Below are 13630 nucleotides of genomic sequence, written 5' to 3'. Positions count from 1 at the left end.
GCACCATAGCACAGGCCTCACACTGCCCCAGACACCACTTGAGGCTTTGTGAACACTGTTTCACGCAACGTCACACACACTCCTCCCCAATATATCCGGGCATAAGCAAAGGCCCACAGTGCAAAATTGCCAAAGTGTTGCTAATTGTGAATGACAGACAAAAGGTGCACACAGACTCACACACAGCACAATAATTCACCGACACAGATCACACAACACCATCCCACACACCTCACACACTACACACATCATGTATCGCAGTGCACCCCCCATGCCCACACCCACACACCACACATCCCATCTTGGTATATATCTACACACACAGATGCACAGCCAGCACCCACACCCCAGGCCTGTCACATACACACAACACCCCGTCAGCCACCCACTGGAGCCTGAGGAGTTACAGCCTCCTACCCCCACCTCTCTGCTCTATGAGGAACACTCCCAGACTCTCCCTGAGAAGGGCAGAAGGGGCAGAGAGCAGGCAAGAGCCTGTCTCTGTAGCTTTCTCAGAATGTGGGTATCCTCCCCACCTATGGGAGTGGGGATGTGGGGGACAGGCAAGGGGCACAGAGTAAGCCTGGAGTATAGCAGGTGAGAGGGGAAGGTCAAGGACCTGGTCACCGAAATGTGTGAAAGGGTGAAGGCCAGAGGGAGACACACAAACTGAGAAAGACAAGAGTCAGAGATTCAAAGCCACAGAAAGATGGGCATGGACAGGGAAACTGGGCCAGAGAGTAAAAGGGGGCAGGGAGGTGGGTTCCTTGGCTTTCCCCGGCACCCAGAGCCTCAGCCCAATCCTGTACTCTGACCCATCCCCATCCCTCCCCGCTGTCCCTTGTTGCCATGGTAATAGGGAGGCCGCATTTGCAGCAAAGGAGGCTGGGCTTGCAGACCTGGCTTGTCTCCATGGAGACTGGGGAAGGGGGGAAGCCACATCTTCTAGCCCTGGTAGTTGCCCCCCTACAACTCTGTCCCCTTCCAGAGGGAGGGAGGGAAGGAGGGAGAACCTGTCAACATATTATCTTTTCCCCCTCCACCTTGTCCTACAGGGATGGGCTTGGACTATGGGAGGGAGATTGGGGTGACAGAGAAGCCTGGGGATGTCAGGATCCCAGGAGATTCTCGGCTTTCTCTCCTCCTGCTTTCCAGCTGGACTGGGGGAGACCCCGGTCCCCCACACCACATCCCAGACACAGGCTCATGTCCCGCCCTCATGCACTCCTCAGCCTGGTGAGACTGATGACTGTGCACCGTGTTCCCAGCGCGAGGCTTTGCGGAAGTTGGGTGAGGGGGGGAGGGAAGATTTACGAAGGTCACAGGGATGGATGGGGACAAGAGAACTCGGCAAGAGAGAGGGAGGGAGAGACTAAGAGAAGAAATGGACGCACAGAGTTCAGAACCAGAGAGAGGCAAATAGGAACAATAAAACAGAAACACCAACAAAGACAGAGAGATGGGCAAAGACAGAAATGAGAAAACAGGCGTAAGAGGCAGATAAACAGAATTACTTAGTGAAGATGACAGAGACACGCAGGGACATAGAAAGCCAGGCAGACACGTTGGGCACACTGGGGAGACTTAGAGATAAAGACTGGGGAGACAGAGCAGAAATGGGGGTGGGGGAGACTCAGAAATGGGGAAAGACCCCAGAGGAGATCTGCTTGGTACTGGAACAGAGAGGGAGACAGACCAGAAATGTCTGCAATCATATTCTAGTCACCTTGACAGACTGACAGTCCCGCCCAAGGGCAGAGACATTGATTAGTCTGTGAGAGATGTGGAAACGAGAGACCTTGAGACACAAGTTCATCCCCACACCTGTCTGGGCACACACACGGCAAGGGTCTGAGACACAGAAGAGGCCAGATGGAGACTGGGGGCGCTGTGTGCCAGGCGGGGTCCCCCGAAGTGTGGCCTGCCCAAACACTGAGAAGGCAGGCAGGTCCTGCAAGGGAGACAGGGCAATGCTGCGCTCCAGGACCGCCAAGCCCAGCAGGCCGGTGCTGAACGGACAGCTCCCGAGCTCTGGGCCCCCTGCCCGAGGGGCGGGGCCCAGCCTCGCTCCTTTCCCTCGCTTGCTCCCTCTCTCGGTCTAGTGTTCCTCACTGCTCGGGCCCCCTACTGTCCTCATCTAGTTTTCTACAGCTTCTTGTCTCACCTGTCTCTGTTCCACCTCAGTCTCTGCTTCTCTCAGCCCCAACTCCCCGGATCTCTTATTAATATCCCTGTTTTCTCTGTCTCCACCTCGTCCCCTTCTCCATTCTGTCTCACCCTTCTCCCACCTCATCATGGTATGTCTCCCTGTGTCTCCCCCTTTGCCCTATTTCTCCATCTCTCTCTGAGCCCCCCCATAGTCTCTCCCCATCTCTACCCCATCTCTGTCTCTTCCCTTTCTGTCTCTCCGCCGTCCTCTCCCCATCTCTTTCTTTCTCTCCACCTCTCCATCTCTCCCCCTTCCACTTGGCCTCGTTTTGGTTCTGGCTGTGTGACCTTCACTTGTCCTTTCTCAGCTGCAGTTTCCACAGAAACCTCCAGTGGGGCGGGGGAGGGCGTGGACAGAAAGCAGACCCACCCTTCTCCCCGCTCAACCAGCCGTCAGCCTACCCCGCCCCACCTCCTCCCTCCCCCCGACTGGGATTTCTCACTTCCTCTCTTGGGGGCTGGGGAGGTACGTTCTCAGCAGAAACACAGGGTCACAGTCACACAGCTGAAGGTGGGTTCACGGATGTACACACATACACACATGCACATGACTACAAAGTCATGACAAATTACCCTGGCCCAGGCACACACTTGCCACCATACGGGCCACCCAGGCACCACCACACTGAACTGTTCACTCACCCTCCCCTCCCCCAGCCCCATCTGGTTGCTGTCTATGTCTCCTTTTCCTGGTGTCTCCGCCTCTCCAGATCCCTGTATCTCTCTCCATCTGTCTCAGGGTCTCTGTCGCAGCCTCCTTCTGTCCTGAGAGAAGGTCAGTGGAGAAGGGCCAGCTGCCCGGACCTGGGCTGACCTGCTGTCTGTGGGCAGGGCGGAGAATCGAGAGAGTGCAGGAGTGACTATCCAGTCTGTGGTTCTCAGCAGACTCCCTGGAGGGGGGAGCCCAAGCCTTCAGTGCCCTCGCACCCCTAGGAAATGAGACCCGGGTATCCCCAGTTTTGGGGTTTTGTTCTTTTTTTATTCCAACGGGGACTGGGGTGTGGCAGGGGGAGGGATGGGGGCCCAACTGACCCCCTCCCTGTGGGGGTCTCATAGAAATTCCGAGGTTTCTCCCCAAAAAAAAGAGAGAAAGAGAAGAGTCGAGGGGCACCAGGGGACACCCATCTGCCCAGAGGCTTCCCACTTCTCCAGGAGTGGGGAGGGCTGCGTTAAGTCTTGGGGAGCCCGAGCAGTCCCAGGATGGGGTTCTCCCCGCGAACTGCTTTCCGCTTCCGGGAACAGCCCCTGCAGTCCTCGGCCCCTGGAGTCCTCGGTTCCTGCGCGCCTCTTGTTCGCAGTGGGGGACGGAGTGCGGGCGTCCGCGGCACCCTCTGGCGAGTCCACTAGGGGGCGCAGGCAGGTTCCGGAGCCGAGCCTCAGACTTCACCGGGAACCAAAGGCAAAATCGCGGCGTCCGGCGCGCGGGGGCACAAGTCCCGTCCCTCGCCCACCAGGGAAGCGAGGGCGGCCGGGGCCTGGGGCGAGCCCAGTCCCTGCGGTCAGTCCGGGTGCCCGCCCGGCCCCGCCCATGATCACTCGTGCTCGGCCAGCTCGCGGGGGCCGGCGGGGCCGGTCCGGGACCGGGGCGGGCTGGTGGCTTCAGCGGGGGCGCCCAGGCCACGCGGGGGCGCGCCGGCTCCGGAGGCCCGCAGCGCCTGGATGCGCCTGCACTCCTGACAGACACGCACGTGGGTGCAAGGGGTGGGGGCGGGGGGCCGGGCCCCGCCGGGCGGTCCCGGGTCGTCCAGGAGGCGCTGGGGGCCCCCGTGCGCGCTGCCAGCATCGCCCGCGCCGGCGGAGTAGAGCTTGCCGTTGCTGAGGCGCATCTCGCGGACGGCGCGTAGCGACAGCAGGGCCCGGCTTGGGCCTCCCGGGCGCCGGCGCCGGCGAGAACGCGACGTCTTGCGGCAGGACACCGCGTGCCGCAGCTCCTGCAGCATCTCCTGGCACACCGACACCTGGGGGCGGCGCGGGGCGCGGTGGTCACTGCCTGCGACCTCCTTGCCGCCGCCCCTCGCCGCTCCTTTCCCCTCTGGTCCTCTCGGAAACCTCCACACCCTCTTGCTCTCCCCGCCCCACCTCTGTGTTCACCTCTCTTTCTCTTTCCTGCAAGCCCTTTCACCTCCTCTCTTCCACCCTTTCCTCATTTCCCATTCTCTTCCCTCACAGTTCCCTTATTTCCCCGTGCTCTTCCTGTCTCGTCTCTCCACCTCTCAACTCCTGTCTCTCCTCCACTTCTCGCTCCCGTCTCCATTCTTCTTTGGATTTGTTCTTAAATCTGCCCTTCACCTCCAGTCCACGCTCCTCTCTTCCTACTCCTTCCTCTTGCCTTTTCACTCGAAAGTTTATAACTGCTTCTAGTCCTTCCCTCGTACTCGTTCTCCATCCTCGGCCACTGATTCATGCACGCACTATTGCCAGACGTATTTGCTGACCGCCTACTGTGTTCCAGGCACTGTTTCAGGCACTGGAGATACAGCAGAGAACAAAACAGACAGAAGTCCCTGCCCTCATGGAGGTTATATTGTGCAGAGACAAAACATAAATATGTAAATATAAGTTGTATGTTAGATGGTGATGAGTGCTTTGGAGAAAAATTAAATTGGGAAAATAGGTGGGGTGGGGAGTGATGCTGAATTTTGAGATGGGTCCTTAGGGGAGACTCATTGAGAAGAGGAACTGCAAGTAGACAAACGCAGTGCAGGATGAGCTGCGTGGGGCCTGGCAGGAGGGAAGGCAGACCGTTCAGCTGGTTACAGGTGTGAGGTGCTGGAGGAATGTGGAGCAGGTCAGGGTGGCCAAGGTGCGGTGGGCAAAGGGGAGAGGGAGGAGGTGAGGTCAGGGGAGCAACGGGGGCCGGCTTGTGTAAGGCCCAGAGGCCACGGTAAGGGTTTGGCTTTTACTCTGAGCCAGACGGGAGCCACTGGAGAGTTTTAAGCATAGGACTGCTGTGCTTTCACAGGATCACTCTGCAGCTGTGCAGAGAACAGACTGTAGGGAGGCCAAGGGCAAGAGCAGGGGGCCCACTAGGAAGCTGCTACGGTCACCAGAGATCAGATAGAGGGCGTGAGAAAGAGGGAGGAGTGAAGGGTGACTCCACATATTTTGGCCTGAGCAACTGGAATGATGGCATTGCCTGATGGGTGGGCAGGAGCTCTGTGTTGGCCACATGACATCACGCACTACCTGGTGGACATCCACGTGGAGATGTCAAGTGTGGAGCTGAATTTACAAACCGTGGGTTCAGGGAGAGGTCCCTGTAGGGGATACACATTTGAGGGTTATGGTAGGCAGCCTCCAAGATCCTGCCCCTGGGGTGTTCACACCCTTGTGTAGTCCCCTTTGCCTTTGTATGAGGTTCACTCTGTGACCAACAGAATAAGGCTAGGTCAGCTGACATTTTGGCTTCTTCCTGACTCTCTCTTGCATCACTCGCTCTGGGGAAACTCAGCTGCCACGGCGTGAGGACACTCAAGCGGCCCTATGGAGAAGTCCCTGTGTGAGGAACCGAGGCCTCCTGCCAACTGCTATGTGAATGAGTGTATTTTTATTCTCTCTATCTTAGGATGTTTTGACATCTGAAACATCTTGCTAGCCAGGGAGAGACTGCCCTCCCAGAGCTAGCCAATTGTTAGGGATAGCAAAGGGCTGGGAACCTGCCTTTCACATGAAAACCAACCAATCCTGAGTCTATACACCCCCTTTATCTGACTCTCACACATCAAGCCAATAGTTCCCCTGCCCTAAATCAACCCAGGGCCGGGTACCAGACAATTAGAGACCACGCCTCTAGTCCAGAGCCTGCTGACAGTACGCACACTGCCCAGTCCTAAGCCGTTTCCTTAGGTTCCTTGCCCTTCTCATGGAAACCCCAATAAAGGCTCTGCCCTAGGTTTCTCTCTCCCTTCTGCCTCCTGACCAAATCTGGTGCTTTCCTTGTGGCCCTATGTGGCGTGGTAGGCCCCCTCCTGTCAGGTAATGTAAGTAATAATTTCTTCTTTCACTGGCATTGGCCTCTTCTGCTCAGTCACTTCCATAAATTAAAACCCCACAGGTACATTTTGAGACAGTGAGCCATCCTGGAAGTATTCCAGGATGCCATCCTGGAATCCTCCAGCCCCAGTCGAGCCTCCAGACAACAGCAGCCCCAGCCAACATCATGACCATGACCTTACCAGAGACACTGGGCAGCCAGAACCACCCAGCTAAGCTGCTCCCAGATTCCTGACCTATGGACACTGTGAACTGATAGAAGTTTGCTGTTTTAAGTTGCTAAATTGGGGGATAATTTGCTACATGGCAAAAGACAAATAATATAGGAGTCATCAGCATACAGATGGTCTTACAAACCATTTGGCTGGATGGGATCACCAAGAGAAGGGAGAAAGAGAAGAGAAGAAGTCCAAGGATCGAGCCCTAGGGCGCCCCAACAGAACAGTGCCCGAGAGGTAGGAGGAAAATGAGGCAGGAGCAGGGAAGCGAGCGTTGTGAGGAGAGAGTGATCGGCTGTGCTGAAGCCCATGGCTGCCTCACGATGATGAGGCCAGAGGCTCAGGCGCTGGATTTCAGATGCGGAGGTCACTGGTGGCAAGATTGGCTTCAGAAGAGAGGTGGGGACAGGAGCTGGATGGGAGTGTGTCCAAGAAGGAATGGGAGGACAGAAACTGGAAACAGCAGAGGGACACACCCTGTCAAGGCTACAACAGAAGGGGAGAAATGGGGTGGTGACTAGGAGGGGAAACGGGGTCCAGAGAGGGTTCCTTGAAGATGGGAGAAATGACAGCACATCTGTATGCTGCCAGGCTTGATCCAGTAGAAGGAGAAAAGCTGATGATGCCGGAGAGAAGGAGAGAACAGCTGAGGAATGTCCTTGGGAAGGCGAGAGAGGAGGAGACAGGGCGCATGCGGAGAAGCCTTAGCGAGGAGCGTGGATGTTCATCTAGAGTCACTAACGGGGCGAGTGGAGAAAGCATGAGGGTAGGTGGATGTAGAGGTGGGGCTTGGCACGCTTTCCAACTGCTCTGCTTTTCTCAGGCCAGGAGAAGCAAGGTCATGGGCTCAAAGCAAGGAGGATAGGGGGTTGGCTGGAGGCTGGCAGAGAGAGGGAAAGGTTGGAATCGCGGAGGAGCACGGGGGCCCGCGGGGTTAGCACTGGAGTATGGCTGGGGACCACCATGCCCGCGTGTGGGCTGAGACCGGCCAGCAAGTCTGTCTTCCTGCTGTCGCATTCAGCTGCATCCTCCTTGCCCCTGTCTCTCCTCCTATTTCTTCTTGCTTTACCACCTCATTCTTTCCCCATATCCTTCTCTCTGCCCCTCCACACTCCTTCCCCTGCATCCTCATCTCTGCCTGCGCCCTCTTCCCCCTCTATCCTTCCTCATGTCCGTGGACCCTCTCTACCGCCTTCCGTCTGCTTTCACCTCTTTTTTTTTTTTTTCTGGCCACACCGCGGCTTGTGGGATCTTAGTTTTTTCCCCCATCAGCGATCGAACCTGGGCCCTCTGCAGTGACAGCGCAGAGTCCTAACCACTGGACCGTCAGGGAGTTCCCTGCTCTCACCTCTTCATGGACCTCCTGGACCCCTGGAGTCGCTCCGATCCTCTCACGTCCCCAGCTCCCAGCCCCCCAACCCTCGCATTCTTCCAGTAACGGCTCCCAATGCCATAGTGTTCACACCCCCTGCCCCTGGGGTCCCACTTCTTCCCACACAGCCTTCGCCAGCCCCCTCACCTCTTCTGACTCTGCCGACCTCCGCGTGGACCATATGAATTCCATGACTGCCACGAAGACAGCAATGATGAGGCCACAGATGAGCACGACAAAAATGCCGCCGATGTTCTCCATGCCCAAGCCTGGGGGTGGAGGGGGAGAGCCAGGGGTCGGGCTGCATGGGCCAGGGGTGGCAAGGGGCCTTTGGGAAGGGCACGGCATGCAGGGGTGGCTGACCTTTAGCTCGATGGTCCTCTTCCTTGGGGCACCGGCTCCCCTCCCACCACTTGCGCTTCAGGATCTCCAGCCGGTTGTTCTCCTGAAGCTGCAGAATGGCCAGTGTGATCTCATCCCGGAACGGGGAGCCTGGACCGGGCACACGGAGGGTGGACGGTCATCGGGACCCTGGAGCCCTGCCGGCCCAAGCCCCAGATGTTCCCTCCCCTCTGCAGCTGCTCTCCTCCCACCTCTGCAGCATCCCCAGCATCTTCCCTGTCCACCTTCAAATCTGACTACTGCTCGCCACCTCCCCTGCAACCACCCCTGGGCCAAGCCCCAACTTGTCACATTTGTCACCGGTCCCCTCTCCCTGGGCCCCCCCCCCCCACTCTCTCCCCGCCAGGCTCTTCTCAACACAGCAGCCAGAGGGACAGTTTCAGAAACATAGCCAGAGATCACGCCTCTCTGGTGCTTAAAACTCTCCAACGGCTCTGTCTGCAGCTAGAAAAAAAAATCTTCAAATGTTCAACAACATTCTGCATTCACTGGTCCCACCACCTGGGGCTCCCTTAGGACCTTTGCCTCTGCCTGGAATGTTCCTTCCCTCACTTCCTCAGGACTCTGCTCACAGGGTGCCTCAGGGGTTCTTCTCTAACTCTATTTAAAATGACAGCACGCACCCCACTCCCTGTCCATCTCTTCCCCTTATTTACTTCAGAGCAGTTGACACTGCTTGACATCACATTATAAAGCTGTGTGTTTACTGTCTGTCTGCACCCCTGGTAGATGGCTGGAGGTGAGGGCTGAGCAGCTAGCTCCCCGCTGTGGCATCCCAGCAGCCAGGGCAGTCCCGGCACACAGTAGGACCTCAGATCTGCCAAGAGAACGAATCCTCTGCGTGGCCCCAACCCTGGACCACCTCCCTCCTCTCTACCCTCAGATCCTCCCCTTAAACCATCCTTGGGCCCCACACACCCCACCCATATCCTACCCTCTACTCATTTCTTCATTTACTACTATAATTCTTGAGCATCTACCAGGCGCCAGGAACTAGGGATGCAGGCAAGTGGGGTGATTGGTATTTATCAGGCACCTACTATGTGCCAGACCTTGGTCCACAGAAGCGTACTTAAGTCTCACAATAATCCTGTGAGGCACGTGTTACCACCCTCATTATCTGCGTGAAGCAGGTGACACTCTTGCCTGAGTCAGGGAGGAAGCTGGGATTTGAATCCAGGTTGTTGGGACTCCAGAGCCTGTCCCTCAAAGCACCAGGCTATACTGCTTCCCTGATACAGCACCGACCCTACCACAAAGCTGCTAAGATTTGGGGTAATTTGTTATGTAGTCATAGCTAAGAAATGCAGTGGTCATCAGAATATAGGTGGGTTTAAAAGCCGAAATGCCAAAATTTGGTGGCAAAATTGGTGGTGAGTTTCCAGCACCAAGCCCTGGAAAAGCATGTCCAAGTCTCCCTAGCAGATCCATCCATCATTCTTCCTCCCTCCCTCCTTCCCTCTCTCCCTCCCTTCCACCCATCCAGCAACATCCATTATGTTGCTGGACCACCTGCTCTGAGCCAGGCTGTGGGTTTGGTGCAGAGAATATGAAGTAAATAAACCCAGGTCCTCACCCTCGAGGGGCCCTCGGACCAATGGGGCAGGGCAGCAAGCCTCATGGCTCACGCGCACTGACTTGTGCACAGTATCACCGGGTTCTCCCAACAGCCCTCCAGGGCTGGAGCTGATCGTTCCTAGGCCTGTTCATATGCAGGTGGAGGGTGCAGAGGCTCAGGAAGGTGGCATCACCTTCCCAAGGCCACACAGCTAGGAGGCCACACACAGCACACCCAGCCTGCTCGGGAAGGGCCTGGCCTACTCCCTGGCCTGCTCACACAGCTTGGTTTCAGCTGCCTGGGGACCCACGGCCTCCCACCCCACCCCACTGCCGCCATACCCAGCGGCATGCCGATGCCGTAGCCCTTGGTGTCGAGGAGACCCCCGATCTGGGTGAGGTTGCAGTTGAGGCGCCGGTGGTACTCATTCATGGTGGACTCGAGCAGGAAGGCATAGCGGGAGTTGAGGACGCGGGCGATGCCCTCCTCTGTGCTCTTGACAAACACACTGGGCTGCTTCGACTGCATGTAGTTCCACATACGCTGGTACGTCTGGTACCGTGAATTCTGGGCAGAGGGCGCATGAGGGGAAGACGGGTGAGGGTCTTTCCACCCCTGCCTTTCCCCTGAGCCCTGTCCCCTGCCCTCTAGAAAGTCTCCCTCAACCCGAGAGAGCGGGGAGACCAGAGGAAGACAGGAAGAGCCGACGACAGAGGAGACGCACAAGACAGACAGACTGCTCAGGGCCAGACCCAAGCCAACCCCACACCCACCAGCCCAGCGAGGATCCTGAGGACCGAAGGCTTGGGAAGACGCAGCCACAGCCTGTTCTTCAACCTTTTTCTCTCTTCCACCCCTGGGCCTCGGCTCGGCTTGACACCCAGCCCTGTCTTCCCAGTGTTCCCAGGCCTTATTCAGAGAAGCTGGGAGCAGATGCTCAACCATACACACCCAGGGCCCAGCCTGCTTCAGGGAGACCTGCGTCCAAGCCAAACAGGACAGCTTACTTCCTACGGCCCCGCGGGAACCTTCTGAGGAATGCACTGCCCTACCCTGCGCTGCTGTGCACAGCGGGGATCCCGAAACCAAGCCTGGGTGGCTCCAGGGGCCCCACCTGAAAGAAGGTCATGGTGGAGCCAGCGTGGATGGTACCATACTCAATGTTGGTCTGGTCCGCCAGGTCGTCGGCCGACTCCACAGGCACCTCCATGCGCTGCACGGTGAGGAAGGCAGCCAGGTTGGCCGTGTAGGAGGAGATGATGATCAAGGTGAAGGCCCACCTGGGGGGGGGGAGGGGTGAGCTACAGGCTGGAGCCGCCACTGCCCCCCTGGCCCTGTGGCCATGCGCCCCACTGGTGGTGCCCCCTCAGTGACCCCAGCATCTAGAAGGATGACTGCTGACTAGTGGAGGGGCTGGGAGCATGGAATCTGGAGCCAGATTCCTTGGGTTTAAAATTGCTTTCAGAGGGCTTCCCTGGTGGCTCAGTGGTTAAGAATCCGCCTGCCAATGCAGGGGACACGGGTTTGAGCCCTGGCCCGGGAAGATTCCACATGCCACGGAGCAACTAATTCCCATGCGCCACAACTACTGAGTCTGTGCTCTAGACCCTGCGAGCCACAACTCCTGAGCCCGCGTGCCACAACTACTGAAGCCCGCGCGCCTAGAGCCCGTGCTCCGCAACAAGAGAAGCCACCGCGATGAGAAGCCCGTGCACCGCAACGAAGACTAGCCCCCGCTCACCGCAACTAGGGAAAGCCCGCGCGCAGCAACGAAGACCCAACACAGCCAAAAATAAATAAATAAATTAATTAAAAGAAAAGAAACGTTGATTTCCAAGGCAGAGCTGTCCTGAACCATGGCGAGCCCTTGGGTGTGGCAGCAGGAGGCTATGGCCCGTGTGCACATGAGATGAGGGGCCCAGGAGGGGAGTTCTGGCCGAGCTGCTGCTATTCAGGGGGCGGCCAAGTCCCTAGAGCACTGGCACCCACCCCCACCGCCCTACCACCGGCCCTGGCTTGCTGAATCACCAGGCCGAGGTCACATCTGGAGATTAAGAAACATCTGTTGAATGACTGAATGTGGGGGAAGACTCGGGGTGGAGACAAGAGTGAGCCTGAGGTCAAAGGGGTCAAAGGTGAGAGAGGGGACATGACTGTGGGCTTCCTGGGTGACAGCGATGGGAAGGGGCAGAGAACGCTCAGCTGGGGAAGAGGGTCCCTGACTGAGGAGCAGAAGGGATGGGCTGTAGAGAGCTGGTCACTGGTCCCCCACCTGACTGGGGGACTCGGCCAGATTTGTCACAGCGGGTCCCTTCACACCCTCTCAGCCACCTCCTCACACATGCCTCCCTCTTTGGGGGCATGGGAGGCTGGAATGCGCCTCCCTCTCTTTGGCAGGCATGCCTCTGTTTGCACCTTCAGATGAAACAGCCTAGATGGTACCTCCTCAGAGGGGCCCTTCCCGAGCACCCTCATTCTCTACTGTTCTCTTTCACTGCACCCTGTTTGGTTCTTCAATAGCGCAGTTTACATACATCTGATACATCATTATATTAAAAATGTTAATAAAGTTTAGTCGGGGTGTGTGGTAGGCAGAAGAAAGGCTTGCCCCCCAAAGATGTCTACATGCTCATCCCTGGAACTTGTGAATATGTTCTCTCACAGGGTAAAAGGGTCTTTGCAGATATGATTAAGTTAAGAGTCTTGAGATGGGGAGATTAGCCTGGATTATCCTGTTGGGCCCATGGAATCACAAGGGTCCTTATGCGGAAGAAGGAGGTCAGAGTCAGAGAGAGAGATTTGAAGATGGAGGAAGGGGTCACAAGCCCAGGAACGCAGGCAGCTTCTAAAAGCTGGAAAAGGCAAGGAAATGGATTCTCCCCCAAAGCCTCCAGAAGAACTGGCCCTGCCAACAGCCTGATTTTAGCACAGTCATATCTATTTTGCACTTCTGACCTCCAGAACTATAAGAGAATAAATTTATGTTGTTTTTAAGCCACGAAGTTTGTGGTAATTTGTTGCAGCAGCAACAGGAAATGAATACAGGGTATAACTCCTGACATGATGCCAATTTCAAAATGTTAAAAAAAAAAATCATCAAGATTCAAAAGTTTAGGGATCTCCCTGGCGGTCCAGTGGTTAGGACTCCGAGCTTCTACTGCAGGGGGCACGGTTTCGATCCCTGGTCGGGGAACTAAGATCCTACATGCCATGCGGCACATCCAGAAAATTTTAAAAATTAAAGAAAAAAAAACGTAGGGGCTTCCCTGGTGGCACAGTGGTTGAAAGTCCGCCTGCCGATGCAGGGGACGCGGGTTCGTGCCCCGGTCCAGGAGGATCCCACGTGCCGCAGAGCAGCTGGTTCCATGAGCCATGGCCGCTGAGGCTGCGCGTCTGGAGTCTGTGCTCCGCAACGGGAGAGGCCACGACAGTAAGAGGCCCACATACCACCAAAAAAAAAAAAAAGAAAAGAAAAAGAACGTTTCAAAGCCCCGCTGCAACTAAGGAGCCCACGTGCTGCAACTTAGGAGCCCACATGCTGCAACTAAGGAGCTCTGGAGCCGCAACTAAGGAGTCCGCCAGGTACATCTAAGACCTGGTGCAACCAAAACAAACAAACAAAAAGTTTCAAAGCCAATGGACCAAGCAAATTGCAAACAACTGCCAGATGGTAGTTAGCCTCGCTTAGCTGGGAAAGAGAAAAACCTGCCACCGTTATGGTTAGTCCTGAACAAACAAGTTTTGAATCAAACAATATCTTCGGGACATATTCTTGGCATAAAATATGATGTCCTTGTGTTTATTTATCTGTTTATTCTCAGTTCCTTTGCCTCTTGAGGACTGATTTTTCCACCTGCCTGAGTGCCTGGCACATGGAAG

At 56.4% G+C, this 13630-nt stretch overlaps 1 protein-coding gene across 5 annotated transcripts in view; it reads right to left on the bottom strand.

The window, feature by feature from the left end:
- Positions 1–3176: 3176 nt before the first annotated feature.
- The window catches only part of GRIK5 (glutamate ionotropic receptor kainate type subunit 5), a 57282-nt gene continuing 46828 nt past the window's right edge, over positions 3177–13630 (bottom strand). For all 5 annotated transcript variants that reach the window (XM_079908526.1, XM_079908528.1, XM_079908527.1 and 2 more), the window contains exons 16-20: positions 10866–11031; positions 10093–10318; positions 8155–8283; positions 7939–8060; positions 3177–4166 (exon numbers count right to left, since the gene is read on the bottom strand). In XM_079908526.1, coding sequence (XP_079764652.1) covers positions 3741–4166; positions 7939–8060; positions 8155–8283; positions 10093–10318; positions 10866–11031 — 1069 coding nt within the window. In that variant the 3' untranslated portion in view covers positions 3177–3740. The remainder of the gene's footprint in view (positions 4167–7938; positions 8061–8154; positions 8284–10092; positions 10319–10865; positions 11032–13630) is intronic.

This window comes from Stenella coeruleoalba (genome assembly GCF_951394435.1).
Source record: "Stenella coeruleoalba genome assembly, chromosome: 20".
NCBI classification, from domain to species: Eukaryota; Metazoa; Chordata; class Mammalia; order Artiodactyla; family Delphinidae; genus Stenella; species Stenella coeruleoalba.
Note: the sequence above shows the minus strand (reverse complement) of the source record. Positions and strands in the feature narration are given on the sequence as shown.